The 19,853-nt window shown below is 32.7% G+C and overlaps 7 protein-coding genes across 7 annotated transcripts; 3 read left to right on the top strand and 4 right to left on the bottom strand.

The window, feature by feature from the left end:
- Positions 1 to 573: 573 nt before the first annotated feature.
- On the top strand, positions 574 to 3,033 carry RNJ42_00895 (Serine/threonine-protein kinase HAL5; the record flags this gene model as incomplete). The annotated part of the gene is made up of 1 exon (XM_071051061.1): positions 574 to 3,033. The coding sequence occupies one exon, from the start codon at positions 574 to 576 to the stop codon at positions 3,031 to 3,033; it is 2,460 nt and encodes an 819-aa protein (XP_070907757.1).
- Positions 3,034 to 3,703: 670 nt separating this feature from the next.
- QCR8 (ubiquinol--cytochrome-c reductase subunit 8) lies at positions 3,704 to 3,988 on the bottom strand (the record flags this gene model as incomplete). The annotated part of the gene is made up of 1 exon (XM_071051062.1): positions 3,704 to 3,988. The coding sequence occupies one exon, from the start codon at positions 3,986 to 3,988 to the stop codon at positions 3,704 to 3,706; it is 285 nt and encodes a 94-aa protein (XP_070907758.1).
- A 1,039-nt stretch (positions 3,989 to 5,027) lies between these two features.
- Positions 5,028 to 5,816, top strand: PEX2 (ubiquitin-protein ligase peroxin 2; the record flags this gene model as incomplete). Its single annotated transcript, XM_071051063.1, has 1 exon — positions 5,028 to 5,816. The coding sequence occupies one exon, from the start codon at positions 5,028 to 5,030 to the stop codon at positions 5,814 to 5,816; it is 789 nt and encodes a 262-aa protein (XP_070907759.1).
- Positions 5,817 to 6,144: 328 nt separating this feature from the next.
- On the top strand, positions 6,145 to 8,004 carry CBP1 (Cbp1p; the record flags this gene model as incomplete). The annotated part of the gene is made up of 1 exon (XM_071051064.1): positions 6,145 to 8,004. The coding sequence occupies one exon, from the start codon at positions 6,145 to 6,147 to the stop codon at positions 8,002 to 8,004; it is 1,860 nt and encodes a 619-aa protein (XP_070907760.1).
- A 183-nt stretch (positions 8,005 to 8,187) lies between these two features.
- On the bottom strand, positions 8,188 to 9,156 carry NUC1 (ribonuclease; the record flags this gene model as incomplete). Its single annotated transcript, XM_071051065.1, has 1 exon — positions 8,188 to 9,156. The coding sequence occupies one exon, from the start codon at positions 9,154 to 9,156 to the stop codon at positions 8,188 to 8,190; it is 969 nt and encodes a 322-aa protein (XP_070907761.1).
- Positions 9,157 to 9,606: 450 nt separating this feature from the next.
- LAA1 (AP-1 complex accessory protein LAA1) lies at positions 9,607 to 15,615 on the bottom strand (the record flags this gene model as incomplete). The annotated part of the gene is made up of 1 exon (XM_071051066.1): positions 9,607 to 15,615. One exon carries the CDS (start codon positions 15,613 to 15,615, stop codon positions 9,607 to 9,609), a length of 6,009 nt encoding a protein of 2,002 aa, XP_070907762.1.
- A 941-nt stretch (positions 15,616 to 16,556) lies between these two features.
- On the bottom strand, positions 16,557 to 19,049 carry RNJ42_00901 (uncharacterized protein; the record flags this gene model as incomplete). The annotated part of the gene is made up of 1 exon (XM_071051067.1): positions 16,557 to 19,049. One exon carries the CDS (start codon positions 19,047 to 19,049, stop codon positions 16,557 to 16,559), a length of 2,493 nt encoding a protein of 830 aa, XP_070907763.1.
- Positions 19,050 to 19,853: the final 804 nt, after the last annotated feature.

Raw genomic sequence — 19,853 nt, forward strand, 5'->3', positions numbered from 1 at the left:
ACTGCAAATAAAAAAAAAAATTCTTACAATATCTTCTTCGGAAATTTAAAGTAATTTACGTTACTGAAAATTTTTTTTTTTTTGGAATATAATAACAATATTCTACTATGCTGTAGGATAATTTTTTATTATTAAAAAATTCAAAATAGCTTGAAGAGTTATTTTCTTTTGCCTTGTTCTTAAGCGTTATTTCAATTATTAATATTTTTTTATTAAAAAGAATACCAATTTGATAAAAAAAAAAAATTTCTTAAAACCGAATATTTAATTTTGGACTAAAAAATTATTCAATAACCAATTTAAAGATATATTGCATTCACATAATTCATTACTTTAATTTCTAGTTGTTTCTAACTTATAATCCATTAAAATAACATAATCATAATTAATCGATAAATTATAATTACAAGCTGAACGGTATACCCAATCCAAAAATTACGTTTTCCTATTGTCATTACCAATTGCTACAATTAGTATCACATTTACAAAATAGTTAATAATTAATTATTCCGGATTTTAGAGGATCAATCGGTCAAAAACTTAGAAATAAAAAATATCCTGGTTTAATATTTAATGGCAGAATCACAGACTTCTGCCCCAAGCAGATCTAGGTCTTTATCAGCATCAATAAAGGGTCTTTTTGGTAAGAATGCATCAGTAGACAAAAGTACAGAACGTGTTTCCAGTACAAATTCGGCGAATGTACGATCAGGAAGTCTGACGAGAGAAGCACAACAAAGAGAACGTGTGCTACCGAAACTAGATACCAAGGAAGATGGAAGGAGAAATGTCCATAATTACCATCCAATGACTCCAGCATCTCCGAATCATCAACCTTTGAAAAAATCGGTATCAATCGCCAGTTCTTTACACCTCAATAGTGGGAAACAATCAATAGCTTCAAGTAGGGCGCAATCTATAAGCTCAGAGAATAATGAGATATTTTCACAAGAGAGTTTTTTAAGTGAAGAGAAGGAGAGGGAGTTGGATAATGCTAATACATGGGAAGCAACACCTAACGCCAATAATACAAATTTAAATAAAGAGTTAGAAGCCTATAGCATTTCAAGGAATAATAGTGTCAATCGACAGAAGAAACAGGCAACTACAGGACTTGACATCGATGTTGAACAGAAGGCACAACAAATCATGGAAAATGGAAAATCTATTGACTCCGTACTAGTATCGCATAAAAATGGAGATCCAAAAGTACTTAATAGTAATAACAGTTCAGCAAATATACCGATTTTAGGAAATGGTAGCTCAACCCCTACTTTCGCAACTAGGAGTAGAAGAAGCAGCAACAATGGAAGAACACTTTCATTAAGGTCCACAACGTCTGGAACGTCTGGGACCAATAATGCTGCAGAACTTAATAATGGTCCAAAGAACAGGTACAACAGCCAGGAAATTGCTACCGCTACTAAAAAACCAGAGACGGAATCCAAGTGTGTTATTAATTATCCATATTTTAAAGTTTACGATAATGGTTACCATGAACATCACTTACCAGTAATAGAGCTAGTTAAAAACGATTCTACTGATTCTCTACCTTCTGATCGGTCTATCATAGGAAGCGATTCAGATGACGTTCCCAGACAAAAATCTTCATTCTCATTGACGACAATTTTTAAAACTAATAAAAATGATGATAAAAAGAATATGGAACTTTTGAAGACAGCTCCTTTTGGTAATGCTTGTTCATTAATGCCTTCTAAATCATTTGCTCCTAAATACAAAATCCAAGAAGGCGTGCCCATGGAGGAAGAAGTAGATGACAGTGATAGGAAAATACCCAAAATTGTGAATCCTTACGCTGCTGTTGGTTCTGAAGAACTAAAATTAATTAATACGCTTTCTGAAAAAATGCGGGCTGGATTAAAGAAAAAATCTATGAAATCAAGTAGTTCTTCTCCGGCCAACTCTGTTCCAAATTCCAAACAACCAAGTCCTGTCGCCTCTAGCACTTCATTGGCCTCAAAGTTCCATCATACTTTGGTTACTTGTACTGAGAAATATGGTGATCCTGTTGGAATTATTGGACATGGTTCGTATGGTGTAGTAAGAGTCTGCTCAAGACCCTTGCTAATTAGTGACACTATTCCATATTGCTCTTATTCAAATGGTAAGAGACTTTTTTTTGCTGTTAAAGTGTTGAAACCTAAACAGAATGATCAACTTGAAAAGTTCAGTACAAGAGTAACATCAGAATTTATTATTGGTCATTCTCTGAGTAGAAAACATAAGACTGATCAAAACCCTGCAAAGAATTCAAATACCCATATCAACAAAAGAACTAATCATAAAAATCAACGTAAACATGAATGGGGTTCTCCTAATATATTAAAAATCTTTGACCTTATGGAAACTAATAGCACTTTCATAGAGGTTATGGAGTTTTGTCCTGCAGGAGACCTGCATGCTCTTTTAGTGTCGAGATCTAAGTCTGGAAGTGGCATAGGGGCTCCTCTTCATCCTTTAGAGGCCGATTGTTTCATGAAGCAGTTATTAAGAGGGGTTAATTATATGCATGATCATGGTATTGCCCATTGTGACCTGAAGCCTGAAAATATCCTTTTCTTACCAAATGGGCTACTTAAAATTTGTGACTTCGGGACAAGTTCTGTTTTCCAAACTGCCTGGGAGAAGCATGTTCATTTCCAGAGCGGAATTATGGGTTCAGAACCTTATGTGGCACCAGAAGTATTCTTATTGACTAAAGAGTATGACCCTAGGCTAATTGATTGCTGGAGTTGTGGTATCGTCTACTGTACTATGGTGTTTGGTCATTACTTATGGAAAGTTGCACTTGAAAATAAGGATTCACTTTATGCATCTTTTTTGCAAGAAATGAAAGAAGAAAGTCAGTTCTACTTATTTGAAGATTTGAGACACGTTAATACTGACTTGAATAAATTGAGAAAGAATATATTATACAACATTTTCCAATGGAATCCAGAGAAGCGTATTACAGTTGAGAATGTTCTTCAATCATCCTGGATGAAGCATACCAGATGTTGTATAAAATACTAAACTACCAAAAAAAGCATTCAATAGAGTAAAAAAAATAACCTGCTTATAGCATTGTTGGCAACTATTTTGTCTAACACTTATAGAAATCTAAGCATCATTTTTTTTTTTAAATTTTTTTTTTATTTTTTATTTTTTTTTTTATATATATAATTAATAAAGAGATATTTTTATTGTTATTTTATATGGAATCAATGAATACATTTATTTCTACTTCTAATCATACATCAACATATCCGTAGGACAATTTTCTTCTTTTTCTCACATTCCATTCTTTTAACTTACATGAATAATAAAAAATATATTTTTCTTATTTATTTATTTATATGAATGTTCTCGACAAGTATATACCTAGTATGCTCAATTCTTATAAACTAAGTACTTGTTGAGCAAATTTCCTCCTCTCCTATAGTCTAAAACTGTGAGAATTTTTTTTTTTTTACTTAGTATTGAGAATAAATAATCTTGTTTTAGTTTGTTTTGTTAAATATAGGTTTGATTTTTAATATTATCTTCCAACATAAAATAGTGCAGTTTTGTTTTTTTTGATTTGTTTTTGAATAACGAATATATTAATGCCTTATAATTATAATTATTATTATTGTAATTAATAACATAATATAATATAATTTTATTTGAGTTTCTTATTATGTTGTCATGTCTATGTCTAATTCTAGTTGTTAACTCTTTCTAGCTCTTCTCTACCAGCCTTGGTGTAAAGATATTCATTGTAATCTCTACTGTTAACCCACCAGTAATAGTAAATACCAGCTGGAATCAGAACATATAACGCCTGTGATTTAACCCTTCTGAAAGTGTTAAACACAGCATTCTGCATAGAGTGAGCCAATGGCTTCTGGGCATATGGTGAAACCGAGTAAGAAGTAATACCCTTTTGCTTTGGGGAGCCCAAGTGACCCCACCATCCCATGTACGCTTTAGCACCTGGAGGACTCATTATTGATATATTATTAGTTTTTTTTTTTATTTGTTATTATTTAGCTCTTAGTAAATGAAACAAATATCAAACAAAGTAAAAACAGTTAAAAAATTTCAATACAATGTTTAATTAATATTATATAAAAAGAGAAGCTATGAGGGATGTCATCCAAACTTTCTATCTTTTGTTAACCCTGCTGTTTGGTCCAAATTAACCAATGTGAGAAACCCTACTTTAAGTCCGCTAAAAAACAAACTGTGAAGTCTGGGTAGAAGCGCAATGAAGAGACCCCCCTTACAGAAAACCATGCACGAAACCCGATCCGGAAAAGGTTGAAATTGACTAAATCATGAACTCCTACGGGGGCTTCTGTACAGGTATCCTGTGGTTGAAATCTTTTTTTTTTCAATTTTTTGAATGGGTACTTGTACGTGATTGGTCGAAGGTCACGTGATCATGGCGGTTGACACGGGAAAAGAACAATACAGTTTTGGCTTTTATCTATACCTAGAACTAGTGTACTACTGAACAAAAACAAATCATGAGATATTAATCTGATAATAGAACTATTCACATGATACATCTTTCAGTGCTTCTGAAAAAAAAAAGAGGTAAGCAAAAACTCGCCCGTTCGAATCCCCGATGAAGTGAAGATAAAAATAAATTGCTTCGGAATTAATAATTTAACACCGTATCGGACCTCCATCAAGGACTTTCAATATTCCGGGTAATAAAATACACACTTGTTTCCTTGAATCGCAAAGCACAATGGGAATGGGATTTGATTATTAAGAAACTAATGAATCAGTGATTAATTAATGTTTAATTATATTTCGAAGAGAAAAATATAGAAATGCAATATTGCTATATTGACCTTTCTTGCTATTGAACTATAAAAGGGAACAAAAAAAAAAAAACAGAATAAAAACAGAAAAAAAAATCACAATAATAATAAAACATTATAATAAAAAAAATAATAATCTGCTTTTTCATATACCTTAATTGCTTATTAATTACTTATCTTTTCCCTACTTCCCCCAATAACAATACTTCTTTAATGTCTCGTGTGGCTCAGTTAGATTCTGTGGTGTTAGATCAAGAATTGGATAACATTGTATGGAGTAGATTCCAAAAACAGCTACAATTAAGTAGTCATCAAGAAGAATGGCAGTTTTTAGTGCGAAGTCTGGTGTTTTTGTGTGGTACACGGGCTACAGGAACAGTATCAACCAGTACATATGGGTCACGGCTAAGTGGTGTTCTATACCTCTGTCGAAGAAGAACGCTTTTCATATCCAGCATCCTTCTGCAATACCTGCAACGGAAATTATCAAACCTTTACTTTAATTCTAATAATGTCTCGGAGAGATCTATGAAGGTGTATAGGTGGCTATCAACACTATATGGAGTACTTGATCTGACTACATTCTTGAGGTTTCTTCTCTCAGATGGTAACACCAAGTATCTTTCGTTGACAAATAGATTATTAGGAGTCGTATCATCAGTTGACCTCCTTTCGCCTTCTTCATTTTATGAGGATACAGTATACGCAGGTCTTGAGTATCAAAATAGACAACTTCTATGGAATGCTCTATTGGAAGTCTTTAACACAACTTTACTCAACTCAAACTCACTCATATGGGACAGCACCAGGAAGGTGAAAAACAATAAAGCTCATATGGTGGATGAAAGAACATGTCCCGAATGCAACGGATTCCCCGTTAACCCTTACAGGTCATCATGTTGTTCTGCCAACTACTGTTATGTATGTGGAATGAAGGCCTTGGCAAGAAAACATTGTTCCCAATGCGGGAATAAAGATTTGACCATGAACCAAATATACTAAAAAATTCTCGAAGGTGATATAACATTCTTTTTACTTGTATTTCCTTCATTTATTCTTGACCATTACTCTATCTTCTAGCAATAACCATTAGCATATCATTAAATAAATACTATAAATACTATATAACTGACTTAATTAATATTCCTTTATGTTTCAAGTAAGAAATTGGATACAAAAAATTAGCGAGTACCATAGTTAAAGAAAAAACCTTAACAAAAGTGAATATATCTACTTTTTATTATAGTAATTAACTAATAGAAGTAACCATAGTTAAGATATATTCACAAGAAATCAGAATTTTGAGGGGCTTCAACCTATATAGTTATAAATGTGGAAGACGAATATTCGCTACCATCGACGATTTGTGTCTAATCAAACCAACTTCAAGAGGCTCTCAGTCAAAATAAATGATCATATTAACAAAAGGAACTCCCTTGATAAGCTGAATCACTCTGTCTTGGTCAATTACTGGAAACTTTATCCAAATATGGCTACATCCCTGAGAACTCCACTTCTAAATGAAAAAAATATTCCGTATTTTAGTGGTATAGTAAATAAGTTCAAAGGAAAATCGCCGCTTCTGTCTGGATTCTACCGCAGAGAGTTGATATATAATAGCCATAGGGACCTCAACCTATGCTCAAGATTAATCCAAGAGTTGGAAGGAGGAGGCATAAAGTTGAAAGTTCCAGCCGATGTTCTCAAGTATTGCGTTAACGATTCAATCAAAACAAGAGACATTTTAATTGCCTTTGAATTAATCAATACATACTATAAATTACATCCTAATGAACTAGTTGATACATCTATTATTAAAAGATTAATGATATTGTTGCCAAAATGCGACTCTAGGATTCATTTTGGATGTATAAAGGAATTAATCTCCCTCGACAACTTATTAAAAATTAAAAATATATCTCTCAGATTGGAACCGAACACAATAATAGCGTTATTTCAACTAGGTTTAAATACTAACCCACCAGGATTGGGCCTACAGCTATGCCACCGAATGATGGATCAGAAGACATATCCTTTAGACAATACACTCTCTATAACGAAGATGTTAGAAAAAATAATATTGTTTGGTTACGAGCAAAATCTAACCCCAGTAGTAGTACTAAACTGGTTAAAGCTAAGAAAGTTAAGGAATAATATTTCTGAAGTCGATCCGAAACTTATATCGAGAGTATTACAAACATGTTTGAGATCAGAAAAGTATGGTGCTATCGGTTTAGAAATAGTTAAAGATTGCAAACCTGCATTCTTTTGTAAAAATAAATATCTGCTCGCTGAAATCATAAACACCACTGTAAAAAAGGGCGACATCAACTCAGTTCAAAACCTTATGAATCAGATCGAAGTTAATCTTGATCCACTACATTTTAATTCAATATGGCTATCACTAGAATGTCAGACATCTATTCTAGAAATGTATCTTAAGTTTAAGGATTCCGAAGGAATTGATAAAACTATTAAAAAGATAACTGAACTACAATCATCACTATTACCGATTAACTGTGAAGCTGTACTGAATTATTTATTAGACGACTTATCCATTTCTAGTCTGAAGAAGGCAATTAGTTACTGTGATTCTTTAAAGGGAGGTCAATATTTGTCTGCCGTAAGTATTCTAATAGATAGACTCTTAGAAGACAGTAATAAAGCTGGTATGTCTATTAATACTCAAAGAATAATCACAAAATGTCTTGACGATGCTCATAAATTTGACCAAGCCTTTGAACATGAAATATGGGATTCCATAGGCTACATCTATTTAAAAAAGATACTAAATCCAATGCAAAAAGTAGAAAAATCGGAACATCTATTGAATTTCTCAAAGCATATTTATTTGAAATCAACTGAAATTGGTAGTTCGAAAATACCTATTTCTACTAATCCATTTTTAGCTGCCAACCCTGAGAAAGTTATGTTAAGAATATCTGAAAGAAATAGATATAGAATACTCAAGTTAATCGGAACTGTAGCTTACGAAAATAATAATAAAAATATATTCCAATGGGTTTGTTACGAAATGTTACGATGGGGGTTATCATGGCCAGAACTGGTAATTGATTGGAACTTATCCTTAAATTCAAACATACCTGATGATTTAACTCAAAAAACTATTAATCTGTTAAAACTGGACGAAGAACACTGTAATGAAAAACTAGCAGATTATCTTGTATAAAAAAAGTAACAACTGATAGAATTTCTGTTAATAAAAATTAAACATTCAATTGCATATACTTATTTAATATAAGTTTAATACTTCACTATATAATATCATTTAAATTCTGACGATTATATCTAACTAGAAAGCCTTAATATTACTATCCAATAAAACTATTTACAAGTATATTAGCGATTTGTATTATTTTTTTGTTGGCAATGAGGGTTTATCCTTTTTAAAACGATTGTTTGCATTGCTAAAATCTCTTACTACAATTTGACAATTTACTTCTTCACAAAGCCTACGCTGCTTATTGGTTGGCACGTTCTTTAAAAATTCTAGCCCCGAACTACGCTCTAAAGCATTCAGTGGCACTTCAAAGTCCAAAAGTTTTGTCTCATTTGGAATTCTTTCATTTGGCAAAACAAAGGTTGCAACTGCTAGGTTATCATTTTTAGAGTCATTTTTAGGGCCTTCAGCAATAATTAATTTAAAAAAATGCGTAGGAACGGCAACATTTGGGGGATTACCAATAACTTCATAGCTTACCTTATATTTCTTTTCAGCTGGATCCCATTTAGGTAAGTATAATGGGCCCGTAACAACCCTAACACTGTTATACTTTTTAGTAAGGCCTCTACAGAAGTATTCTAGATGAGCCCAATAATCCCTATTGAAGCCTTCACCAACTTGAGGACTTATATTAGTCAAGTAAAACGTATTATCCATAGCAGATTGAGAGAATTTCACATCAGCAGCTGGGACTTGATGGCCTCTATCATACCCAGATCTGAAATAATCAGCTAATTTACTCCTAAACATCTCGGGAATCACTTCATCTTCAGTAAATATAGAATTCTTACGATCAGCTGCTCTTGTAGAAAGAGACTCAGGAGTCATATGCTCAACCACCCAGTATGGATTTCTAGTTTGTCTGTTATAACAACTAACAAATGCTCCTCTGTCTTCTAAATCATGTACCGGCCCTGGAAACCCATATTTAAAAAAATCACTAGCTTTAACTCCCTTAGGTAGACCAATCGGTAGAGGTTGAAGAGATGATGAAGGTACCAAAGCCGTATTCTCCTTTTTCTTCTGTAAGTACAAATACACAAGTCCTGAACCTGCAGCAAATCCGGTTACACCGGTCAATACCTGTCTAGCAAACATTTTTAGTAATTGAGTTAAGTTAGATTATTTTTTAGCCTTTTCCTGTCACTAACTATCAAGCTGATAAATAGCAGGTGGTAAAAATTCAGATACCCCCCATTTTTTATCTCATAGCATTCTAGCAATATAACCTTTACCAAATATTAAATCAAGCTCATCGCAAAATTCTCGATATTCTGAATTTGAAAAAAAAAAAAGAAAACTTACTTACAAAATTTGATTTACAGGCATCAATATTATTCCGCGAATGGGCTACTAAGTAATTCGGCTATGTAATCCGGCTATCGAAAGATTGAAAATGATATATAAGATATTACCATATTTTTGATTGGTCTTTATGATATATATATTATTGGGTATCCTTCTCTAAAATGATGGATTGTTAAAATTGTTTTTAGATTTAAACAAAATTGGCCCATAGCAAGCATGCATTAGCATACAATCGTGGTTTCATTCATTGAACGTTTTTAGATTAAAAGTTTTTACTTTTTCATTACCACTGTTACCTGAAGCTGATTTGGCCATCAAATCAGTCAGAATAGTTTTTTGTGAGTTGTCTAGATTTGAAACTACACCTTTAAATCCTTCTGAATCGAAATTCATCAATTCCTCTACATATCCCATAGCATTTTCCGAGTGACATTCATTTTTCTGAATATATGCTACTATGAAAAGCATCGACAAGAGCATAGGAGTAGTACTTTTACTTGATTGCTCTTCCTTTTCAGTGCTTGCCCCTGAATTTTCCATTTCTGAGTTTCCATCTTTGGAGGCTTTGAAGGACTTAGTGTATTTAATCACAAGACCCACAATAAATACTGATTGCTCATCAGACAGTTCACTATCTTTTAGTAGTTCAAACATTTTCGGAATGAGAATTCTCAACAATTGTTTACATATGATACTCCTAGTACTTTCTGAAATGATGCTTTTTATCCCATGGATAGCCAATTTATATGTCGATTTATCACCCAAATGTAACAAAATATTATTACAAACAAATGTGATATCCTCTTCAGTAAGATCTTCAAAACCACTTGTCACCAATAGAACATTTGTAGCCAATGTTATATCAGAACTCTCAGTAACTTTCAGATAATCCTTCACAGATTTATAAAATATCGACAACAGTTTATTTTCTGGCGTTGTTGAGATATCTTTAGTGATGGCCTTTAGTAAGGGTAGAACAGTTGGAACTAGTTGATTTCTAATGCTAGATTGATATATTCTTCCGATTATGAACAGCAGACAAGAGTGTAAATCCATCTTAAATAAGCTATCGAAAGTGAGAATATTATTCTCTAAACTTTTAAATGAACTTCTTAATAAGCCCAGCTCCAATTCAGATGGCCTGTTTTGGTTTAGGGAATCATCAAAAACAGTGTGTTTGACAAATGGAATTATATCAGATATGATGGACATAACTAGCCTCAGAAGTTCGTATAACTTATCAATGCCCATCAGGAATGCTTCATGACTTTTTCTATGTTTAGTGTATATTTTTACTAAGCTGTCCAGAATATCCAAAAGAATACTCTTTTCCTGAATGCTTCCTGTGGTAACCAACCTATTCAAAATTTCGACTACCTCAAAGTTAATTTCTTCTTCGAAAAGAACCTCCATTGGCAATGGACACTTCAGTATACTGCTCAGAACATTTAGAACTTCCATTTTGATTAAAGAATTGTCCATATTCCTAACAACATCCTCAAAGCATTGAGATATTAAAATATAGCTGAAACTTTCAAGTTCATCATTATCTAATGATTTTAAAACGATATTAATATCATACTCCAAGATACAAGAAAGGCCCTGAACAAAATTCAACCAAACAGGTTCGTATAGTGATCTTTTCGTTTGAGTTATATCAGTACCTGTTGTAGTATCTTTTACAGGGTTCCTATTCTTTTCGTCTTCATATTTAGTCATAATGTATTCCCTCAGTGAAACAATCCAGAGTGGAACGAGAACATCCCAGTATGTTTTCGAGAATTCCAGCAGCTCTTTATCCTCTCTTTGCACAGCAGTTTTGATAATGTCGGCCCACGCATTCAAAATTCCCAACTCAACCTTTCTTTTAGCTTTTTGGGTCATGGAATCAAGGTTAACAATTTTTAAGCTCGATTTGGACTCTGTGAAAAAAGTTAGCAGAGCTACCAATAATTTAGATATACGTGTTAAGCTGTCAAGAGGAATTACCTCCGAAGTTAGCAAATCACCAGCGACTTCAATTGCCATCCTTATAACCTCCGGTGTACTAATCCAATTGAAGGCAGGCATCAAAGCTCCAGTTATCTGAGCTTCCTGTATGCTCATAATATAATTCTGAGATGTCTCAGTATCCTTTACAGAGGAATATTTCCTCAACAACAATTTTATGACATCCAAGCCACACATTTTCATTTCACTACAGTTGATTGAAGAAACTTGGTGTGCCAATCTGATTAGGTTCGGTATTTTAACTTTCACTAAATCAAACAGACGATCTGATCTGGCCCCTTCAAGACATACTTGAATTATCATTTCTACAATAACCTTACGACTTCGCCACGACAATTGATCTTCAACGATAGTTGTTTTATGTGATATATCAACGTTCTTATCTTGAACAAATGTATCGTCATCTGCAGTTGCTTTTATAATTTTCGTCTCACTTTGTATCAAAAGCTTTTCAAGTTGGATGAAATATGACTTGAATAATTCCTCTCTCGATATTCCAAATATATTTATCAACTTCTCTAACCATTTTCCATCAGTCGATATAGAGTTTAATAACCATTCCTTAAAGTAGCGGACAACAGCCCGCGAATTAGGATAAATATAAAGCATTCTCCAGCTTGTAGTTTCCATCATCTCTGCAAATACACTTTGCTTTTGAAGACGGAATAATTGTGTTAATATTTCAAAATATCTTAGTGAGAGTGAAGTGCTTGACGAGTTACGTATCAACTCGATATTCACTGTAAAATTTGAATTAAATATGTTCGAACCCAAACCTAGAATAAAGGCATCATTAATAGTCTTATAGGCGGTTGTGATAAAGATCGAATCATTTAGAATATTCTGTACCTTAAAAGTGCAGATATTCTCATAAATGGTCATTGCCATATGTTGACAAATAATATCATTTGTTAGTAGCATGGAAGTAGTAATATTCCTGAAGGTTAATATATCAGATTGACCGAGCTCCGATAAATTAGGACCTAATATCTCAGCTACAGTGCTCACAATTTCAGCAACGACATTCTGGCTGTTAAATTCAGAAAAATAATTTGTAGATACAATTGAAGACCCATATTTCCCATATTTTGGCAAAACAACTACTTCACCAATTAGTTGGATAACCACAGAAGCAAGTTTCTGATCTATTTGATTATGTTTCTCTAACAGGATATTTAGTGCTCTCAACGCCCAATAATGAACAACGGGATGAGGGTCACGTACTAAAGTTTTCACAACATCGAATACAGTTTCAAACAATGAAGGTTGCAATGTATATTTGTATGTATAAGCCAGACATAAAACCTCAAAAATTCTTAAATAAGGTTCCTCTATCTCAGCTATGTTCTTAATCATTTTTGAAGTTTGGTCATTCAAAAATGTGTGAATTTGTGCATCATCATCATATCCGCGACAAATTGCAGCAATTAATAATCCAATGCACTCAGACTTAAGCGGAGTGATATATGCGTCGTTGTGGAACTCTATTTTCCTGATGGATTCCATTAATAACTGGCCGACCTCGTTGTCTAAAACTATATTATTGTCGTGAATGTGATTTAAAGTATGAAATAGTGCATTTGATACGTTTGCAGAAACTGCTACACTTCTCATTGGTACCGTCATTTTGGAAAACATCGACAAATTCAGTGATTCAATAACAGAATATTGAATTTTGCTGTTTAGGTAGGGAAAAACTGTAGAAAATAATAACATAGAGGTGTCAATCAGAGAAGTTGTAACCCTCACCACATTTCTATCAGAGATGGAATAATGGTCATACAAACTAAACAATGAGTCAAATAACAACATGGGTGAAACTGCTCTTCCAACTTCCATTTCAAATTCACGATACCAATAATCAATACAGTCAATACCAGCATTTGATTTCTTTACTACTGGATGCTTACCAGAATACACATCGATGATGTTACTAGAAAGACCATAAGCAAAAGGATCGCTTTGTCTTAAAAGCGAGGATACACTATTATCAATTACAGGATCTTTATCATCATCTTTACTATCAGACTTTTTACCACCTAGCTTCTTTACCGCCCCAATAAATGATTTGGATTTATTAGCATATAGATTAACATCAGAGAAGTTCTTCAAGATTAGTATCAATAATGAGCTATTAAAGTCGTTCTTAACATAATCTTTTAGTTTTAGATAAGCTTGGAGAATTCTATTTTCATTCTGAATAAGAGCATTATCAATATTTTTTGATTTCACAGTGACAGAATGATTAAAATTCGAACATTTAGTTAAAAGGTAAGATACTTGTTTGGCATCATCGTTTTCTAATCTTGCATTCTCCATATATGCTAATAAACATGCTATTGCATGATTTCTGGTTTCCAAATTTTTGTACAACTCATCTTCAGAATTATATGTAAACAGATGAGTTAATAGAACCTTCCAAAATAAAAACAGCTGGGATTTCTGCATAGATATATACTGAGAGTCATTGTAGTTCATCAAACCTGTCATGATAATCCAGCAGACTAACCCTTTGTAATATACATCACCATGTGTAGATGTTGTGTGGTTTTTAATATAAGATGTAGCAAATACTGTCAAACGCATGATCAATTCATAAGGTACAAAATCAGTATGGCAAATTTTTATCAAGTGAGCTGTGAGATAGGCTCTACCATGATTTCTTGCAAAGTTAAACTTCTCCTTACTTTCAAAATCTTTACTTAGTGCAACTAGGTTATTTTCAATGATTCTACTGAGGAATGAGGGAAAGTGTTTTAGGAATGTCACAAATGTTTCAGAGGCATAAACTCTTATAGCAAATATTTCGCTAGTAATGAGATGTTCTAATTTATCACGAACTTTTACAGCTATCGATTCATCAGTTGCAAATACTGACGAGATTTCATCAAATAGCATTGTTGCAAATTGTAATTGGACAATAGTGCACCATTGTTCATTACCAGAATCGCTTAATAGATTACCCCTCATATCAGGACTTTTTATTGATTCAGAATCCTTGACGCCCATCAAATCCATAAGCATTTGACATTTAGCGGATTCACTAATTCTAGGTAATAAGAGATTATGCATATACACAAAATATCGCAAATACCTAGATAGCGAGTCCATATGTTTTTCTTTAATTTTACTATCTCTAAATAATGCAGAGATTCTTATGATAATATAAAGATAGTTAGTTTCAGCCAGAAACTCTTTATTGATAGAAACATTCAACCCTATAAAGTGTATTAGGGATTCAAAACAGCCTGATTTAACATCTCTAGAATTCGAGTTACAGAAAATATCGACATAAAAATCTAGAACATTATCAAAATCTACCAATTTTTTGGAAGTATGATAAGAAAATATGATCTCAGCAATAGTCCGCGCTATAGTTAACCTTGTCCTGTCATTAGAAAATGCATAAATACCTATTAAAGATGAGCAGAACTTATTATCGAGGTCCTCTAGTAGTGAGTTCCTATGCTCCTTAATGTAACTATCTTGCGTAAAATGGATATACCAGACATCTATAAGAGCGGAGATAAAATCAATAGGGAATTCCTTATTCTCTGTGGCCATTGTTTCAAATATGCCTTTGGAAAGTTTCGTTATCTTTGTATAAGTTTGTGATTCAATATCCTTAGGATCAGCATATCTTATAATTCTATTCAGAAGTTGCATCAATGAGGTCATATATGTGGCGTGGTTATACTTTGATTTCTCTATCGACTTTTTAACAGATTTCAACGCTATATTGGTAGCCAAAGCCACCAACGATGATAATTCTGCTGGAAAAGTCTCATACAACTGTGTCAGTATGATAACTGCGAAGTCCTTAGCTGGTGTAAATAGCGGTACCTTTTTGTTGGAAGCTTTCTTCTTTTTATCTTTATCATCACCTTGGCCAAAAACAACTTCATCACTTAAAATCTTGGTCATCAATTCAGCTGTATCAAATATTGATCCTGGTTTTTCATTTTGAAGTAATCTGAGTGACAGTATTAACAGTTGGGAAATATTGAGACCTATGACATGCGATTCGACTACTTCAGTGTCTTCCAAAACTGTACAGTAAGAGATGAATTCCGTTAATTCATCATATACGTTTTGAACTTGCAATATATTATCATCGTTAAGATTGGGTTTGTTCTTGTTCTCTAGTTCTACAAGATACTCAAAATTCGTTAAAACCCAGTTAAATAACGAGCTATTCTTCGACTCTGAGGTCTTGATTATTTCAATTAACTTAGCCATTTATCTAAAAATAGAAAACAGCAACAAAGACAAACGTTACTAATTAGTTCAATGTCAACCTGATAGTTATAATATGAAAAGGTATGTCGACTTATCCCACTAAAACTAATTCACCTCTGCAGAAACAACTAACACGAAGTCTTCTAATCTCAAATCTTCGTAATTAATCTAAATATGTCAATATTTATTTAGTAGCTCAATTACTTCCTACGTCCTCTGATTCCTTGAGTTTTAATTCGAAGTCAACTAAATAAGACACACAAATCAAGATAATAAAAGACAACAACAATGCAAGCTAAAAACACAATTGAACCATTGTTTTAACCAAGCAGAATACCCTTAAACCGTTGAAATATAGAACATCAAGATCAGAAAAGGGCATTCTCTAGCATCAAAACTTTTTTTTAGCACAAATACAGTTCGTCTGTTATGACTTCAGACCAATTCAGCTTAATTTTAAAAAAAAATGCTAAATTTAAATAAATTAAATAAATTAAATTAATTGAAGAAATGCAAATTTTAATATTACATTATAAAGAAGTGAAAGGCTAATATAACACAATGTCTGTGACAAATAAAAAATAGAAATATTGAGATAAATGGATCCCCGAGAGGATATGCAAAGGAAAACATGGGGAAAAAGAATATCAAAGACAACAAAAATTAAAAAAAAAAATTAAAAAGAAAAGAAATACAAAGGTGAGAATCATACCATTGATAACCCAAATAAATAATAACAATAAAAAAATTAGAACATTATTGCTCGAATCATAATTTTTTTTTGTTATACCTTTCTCTTTCTTTTTATAATCATATTTTTAATTGTATTTTGTCAAAGATAAGCCATTACCAATAGCTTAAAAGTAGAAGGCAAAAACCTATATTACCGGTAGCTTTTATCCACAAGTTTTTTTTAAAAAACGTATTTACAGTTATTCCGTTTATCTATGCTGAGGTGATGACAGAAGTGACCTAATATCAATATTAGGGCCTACACTATCATCTTTAAAATCGTCCAGAAACTTATTAAAGTATTCTTCAGGTTCAATATTCTGAGGGTAGGAGTGCAACATAGCGAAGTCCTCTTGTGAACCATTCCTTGATACAGTTATCGGTTCATGAGAAGGCGGTGGAACGGAAGCCATTGGTACTGGTGATGGCTCGTGAGTCCTATTGTTATAGTTAATAGCTTGATTCATTCCAATGGAGCTCTCATAGCTACTGAAACTGCTCTGAGATGCCCCCAAGTGAGGCCTTTGATGGGAAGCTGGTCCTCCCTGTTGGTTGTGGTTATGATATATTGCAATGTTTTGATAATTAGGCAGAGCTGGAGTTTTAAGATACCCATGTCGATCATATGGAACATTAACAGGGTGAGAAACTATTAATGGGGCTTTCATATTATTAGATGCGTGTGCAGCTTTGACACTTTGTAAGATCTGAATTGAAGCATCGGAAGTTCTCCTATTCAAGTCACCGAACAAAGCTTTAAGTACATTAAAAGTCTTCTCGCTAGCCTTTGAGCCTTCTTTTAACTTCAGCAATATCATCATCCCTAGTCTAGATGTTTCTTCGAAATCAAAACTCAAGATATTTTCCTGAATCAATCCCCTGTGAAATTGGTAAGAGTAAAACTCCAAACATGAAACACTATAAAATATTGTATGCATCGAAAACCAGTAGCTTCCACTTAAAAGATTCTCCGTCAACATATTTTTTGAGAGTACGATTATTTCATAAGCAATCTCAAAACATTTTTTGGCTGTTGAAAAATGAAAACTCATAAAAGGAAACTGAGTCGGCGGCATGATAATATAATGAGCAAATGGTTTATACAATGATAATTTTGCTAAAAGGTAATCGAGATATAATAATTTTTTAGCTATGAAACTTCTCTCAGTTTTTTTATCGACTACAGTAACAGGAGTTTCAGGTTTCAGTATGATAGGTAATTTTACATACCAATCATTTAATGATGTCTCCAGTTTCCTGACTTCTTGTTCCACAAATGATAAATCATAGCGATGTCTGTTCAATTCCCTCATTTTTTTGCTTATATGGGACATAATCAGAACTAATTTAGTATGTTCGTTATTAGCGCCGGCACTACTTATTCCAAGTTGAATATTTGATGGTAGAATCCCGTTCTCCGTTATACACTCATCGTCCAAATCCAAAGGAAATTCTTGGTCCACATCTTTTTCTGACAATTCGAAAGGAATGCCCATGATAGAATTAAGATACAAATCAACTTTGAATATACTCCAAAATAGTCTCTTTTTTGATTCGTCTTTGATTGCGTTCTCACCAGACAATGACGACTTACGATGATATCCTTCTTTTACAAGAGATCTCATAGATATTCCAACATAAGAGTAACATGTTTTGATATCTGCAGTGCACTGAAGAAACATTGTCATCATAAATAGAGCTTGAATTGAATAAAGATCTTTGACATCAAGTAAATTCAAAAGTTTCTTTGCCTCCTGGAAAAATTTTTGGCCTTCATCATCATAAAATGTCCTTGTCGACACATCTTTCTCATTAACGTCTTGTTTACAAAACAGTGCACCAACAGCCAATACAGAGTATATTAGTGGCCGCACCTTTAATTGTTCGTTAGAATATGTGTTATTTGGATTATTTTCAGTTTCATAAAACGATTCAAGAATATTCATAATCGTGGGCCTATGATAAAACCGAAACAAAATACAAACACAATCCCATGTTTTCATTACTAATTTTGTTGCAATATCCTTTGGTGGTAACTGAATTCTTATTCTGCTGGGTATGTATGAGTTCAAGACTGAATTAATATTAAACACACCATTAGAGATATGAGATGAAATCATATTTATAAAGCGCTCTTTTTCAAATGATGGCGTCCTTAAGATCTTATCCAAATTATTAGAGGAAAAAATGGCTTCTGAAATATCTTTGTAAATATCACTCGGTGTTCTCAATCCCACATTATCATTGAAACTAGTACTGCTGCGCGATGACTCTATCGGTTGATTTTGTGATTCTATTTTAGTATCATATACATTTGGTGAATTATCTGAATCTGTATTGATGATTTTATTAATCGAAGTTGTAATTGCGTTTTTAGGATTAATCGATGGTGATCCTTTCTTATATTTCACTGCAAGGATATTATTTTGCTTTCTTCTATTTCTCGATGATGAACTACCTTTATCCCCAAATAATGATTCAACAGTTGTATCACCAGATGCGATCTGACGATAAATACATTCCATTCCTGCTTTTTTACAATTATAACATGGATTTCCACCTTCACATTTCGTTTTCCTTTTCTTGCAGAAATCACAAGCTCTAGAAAGTCTTTGAGATCTCGCGACAAGCTGATTTGTATGCATGTCTGGTGAAAGCACAAACAGTTTTGGGGTCATATTGTGACTCTTCTTTTTATCCATTTTCTTTTAGAATTTTTTTTAATTGGTTCTAATATCCGGTAATTATTCTAAGATAGTTCCTTTATTCTTCTATGATGAGAAATAGTAATCTCAATGGTCTCTTTCTCAATAATACCAAATTATCTAAAGTGGGATACAATATAGATTTTAGAATATCAATGCTGCTAATGCTCGTTAAAAAATTAAAGGTATTGAACAGTGAGTAAAAATTAGAGTAACTTAGGAAATAGTATGTTTTCCGAGAGATAAGGTTAATTGTATCTGCAACATAAACGATCAATATTAATAAGTTGTAATTCTTTTTTACTGCTTTGCAAAAAAAAGGAATAATCCTGAACTAAAAGAAATATTAATCAATTTAAATTTGATTATTAAAGAATATAACAGACAATTGTTTTTGGTAGGGTACGATAACAATTAATAGGATCAAATATAGAAAAACGGAAAATTAATAGTGACAAAATAAAGAAATAACCGAAATGAATAGTCTTCTAGACTGATAGTAACCACAGGAGTTTATAGTCACAGGGTGATGTTATAATGATATCAACTTGTTGCCAGTTATTCTTGAAATTTCTTCCACGCTAATTGATATGGTATTAAACAAGAAAAAAAAAACAAACGAACAAGAATGTAGGAAGAACTAAAATGAATAAAATTCTCTTATTTTTTTCTCCTTAATAAAGTCTAAAATAATAATAATAATAATTTTTGATTTATTGTGGGTATATTCGAAAAGGAAAGTGGTATAAAAAAAGTTAATAGATGGTTAATATATTAGTAATAACTTGGATATGATGAAGT

The sequence above is a fragment of the Nakaseomyces bracarensis genome, assembly GCF_045282275.1.
Source record: "Nakaseomyces bracarensis strain CBM3 chromosome Unknown Scaff5_0, whole genome shotgun sequence".
NCBI lineage: Eukaryota > Fungi > Ascomycota > Saccharomycetes > Saccharomycetales > Saccharomycetaceae > Nakaseomyces > Nakaseomyces bracarensis.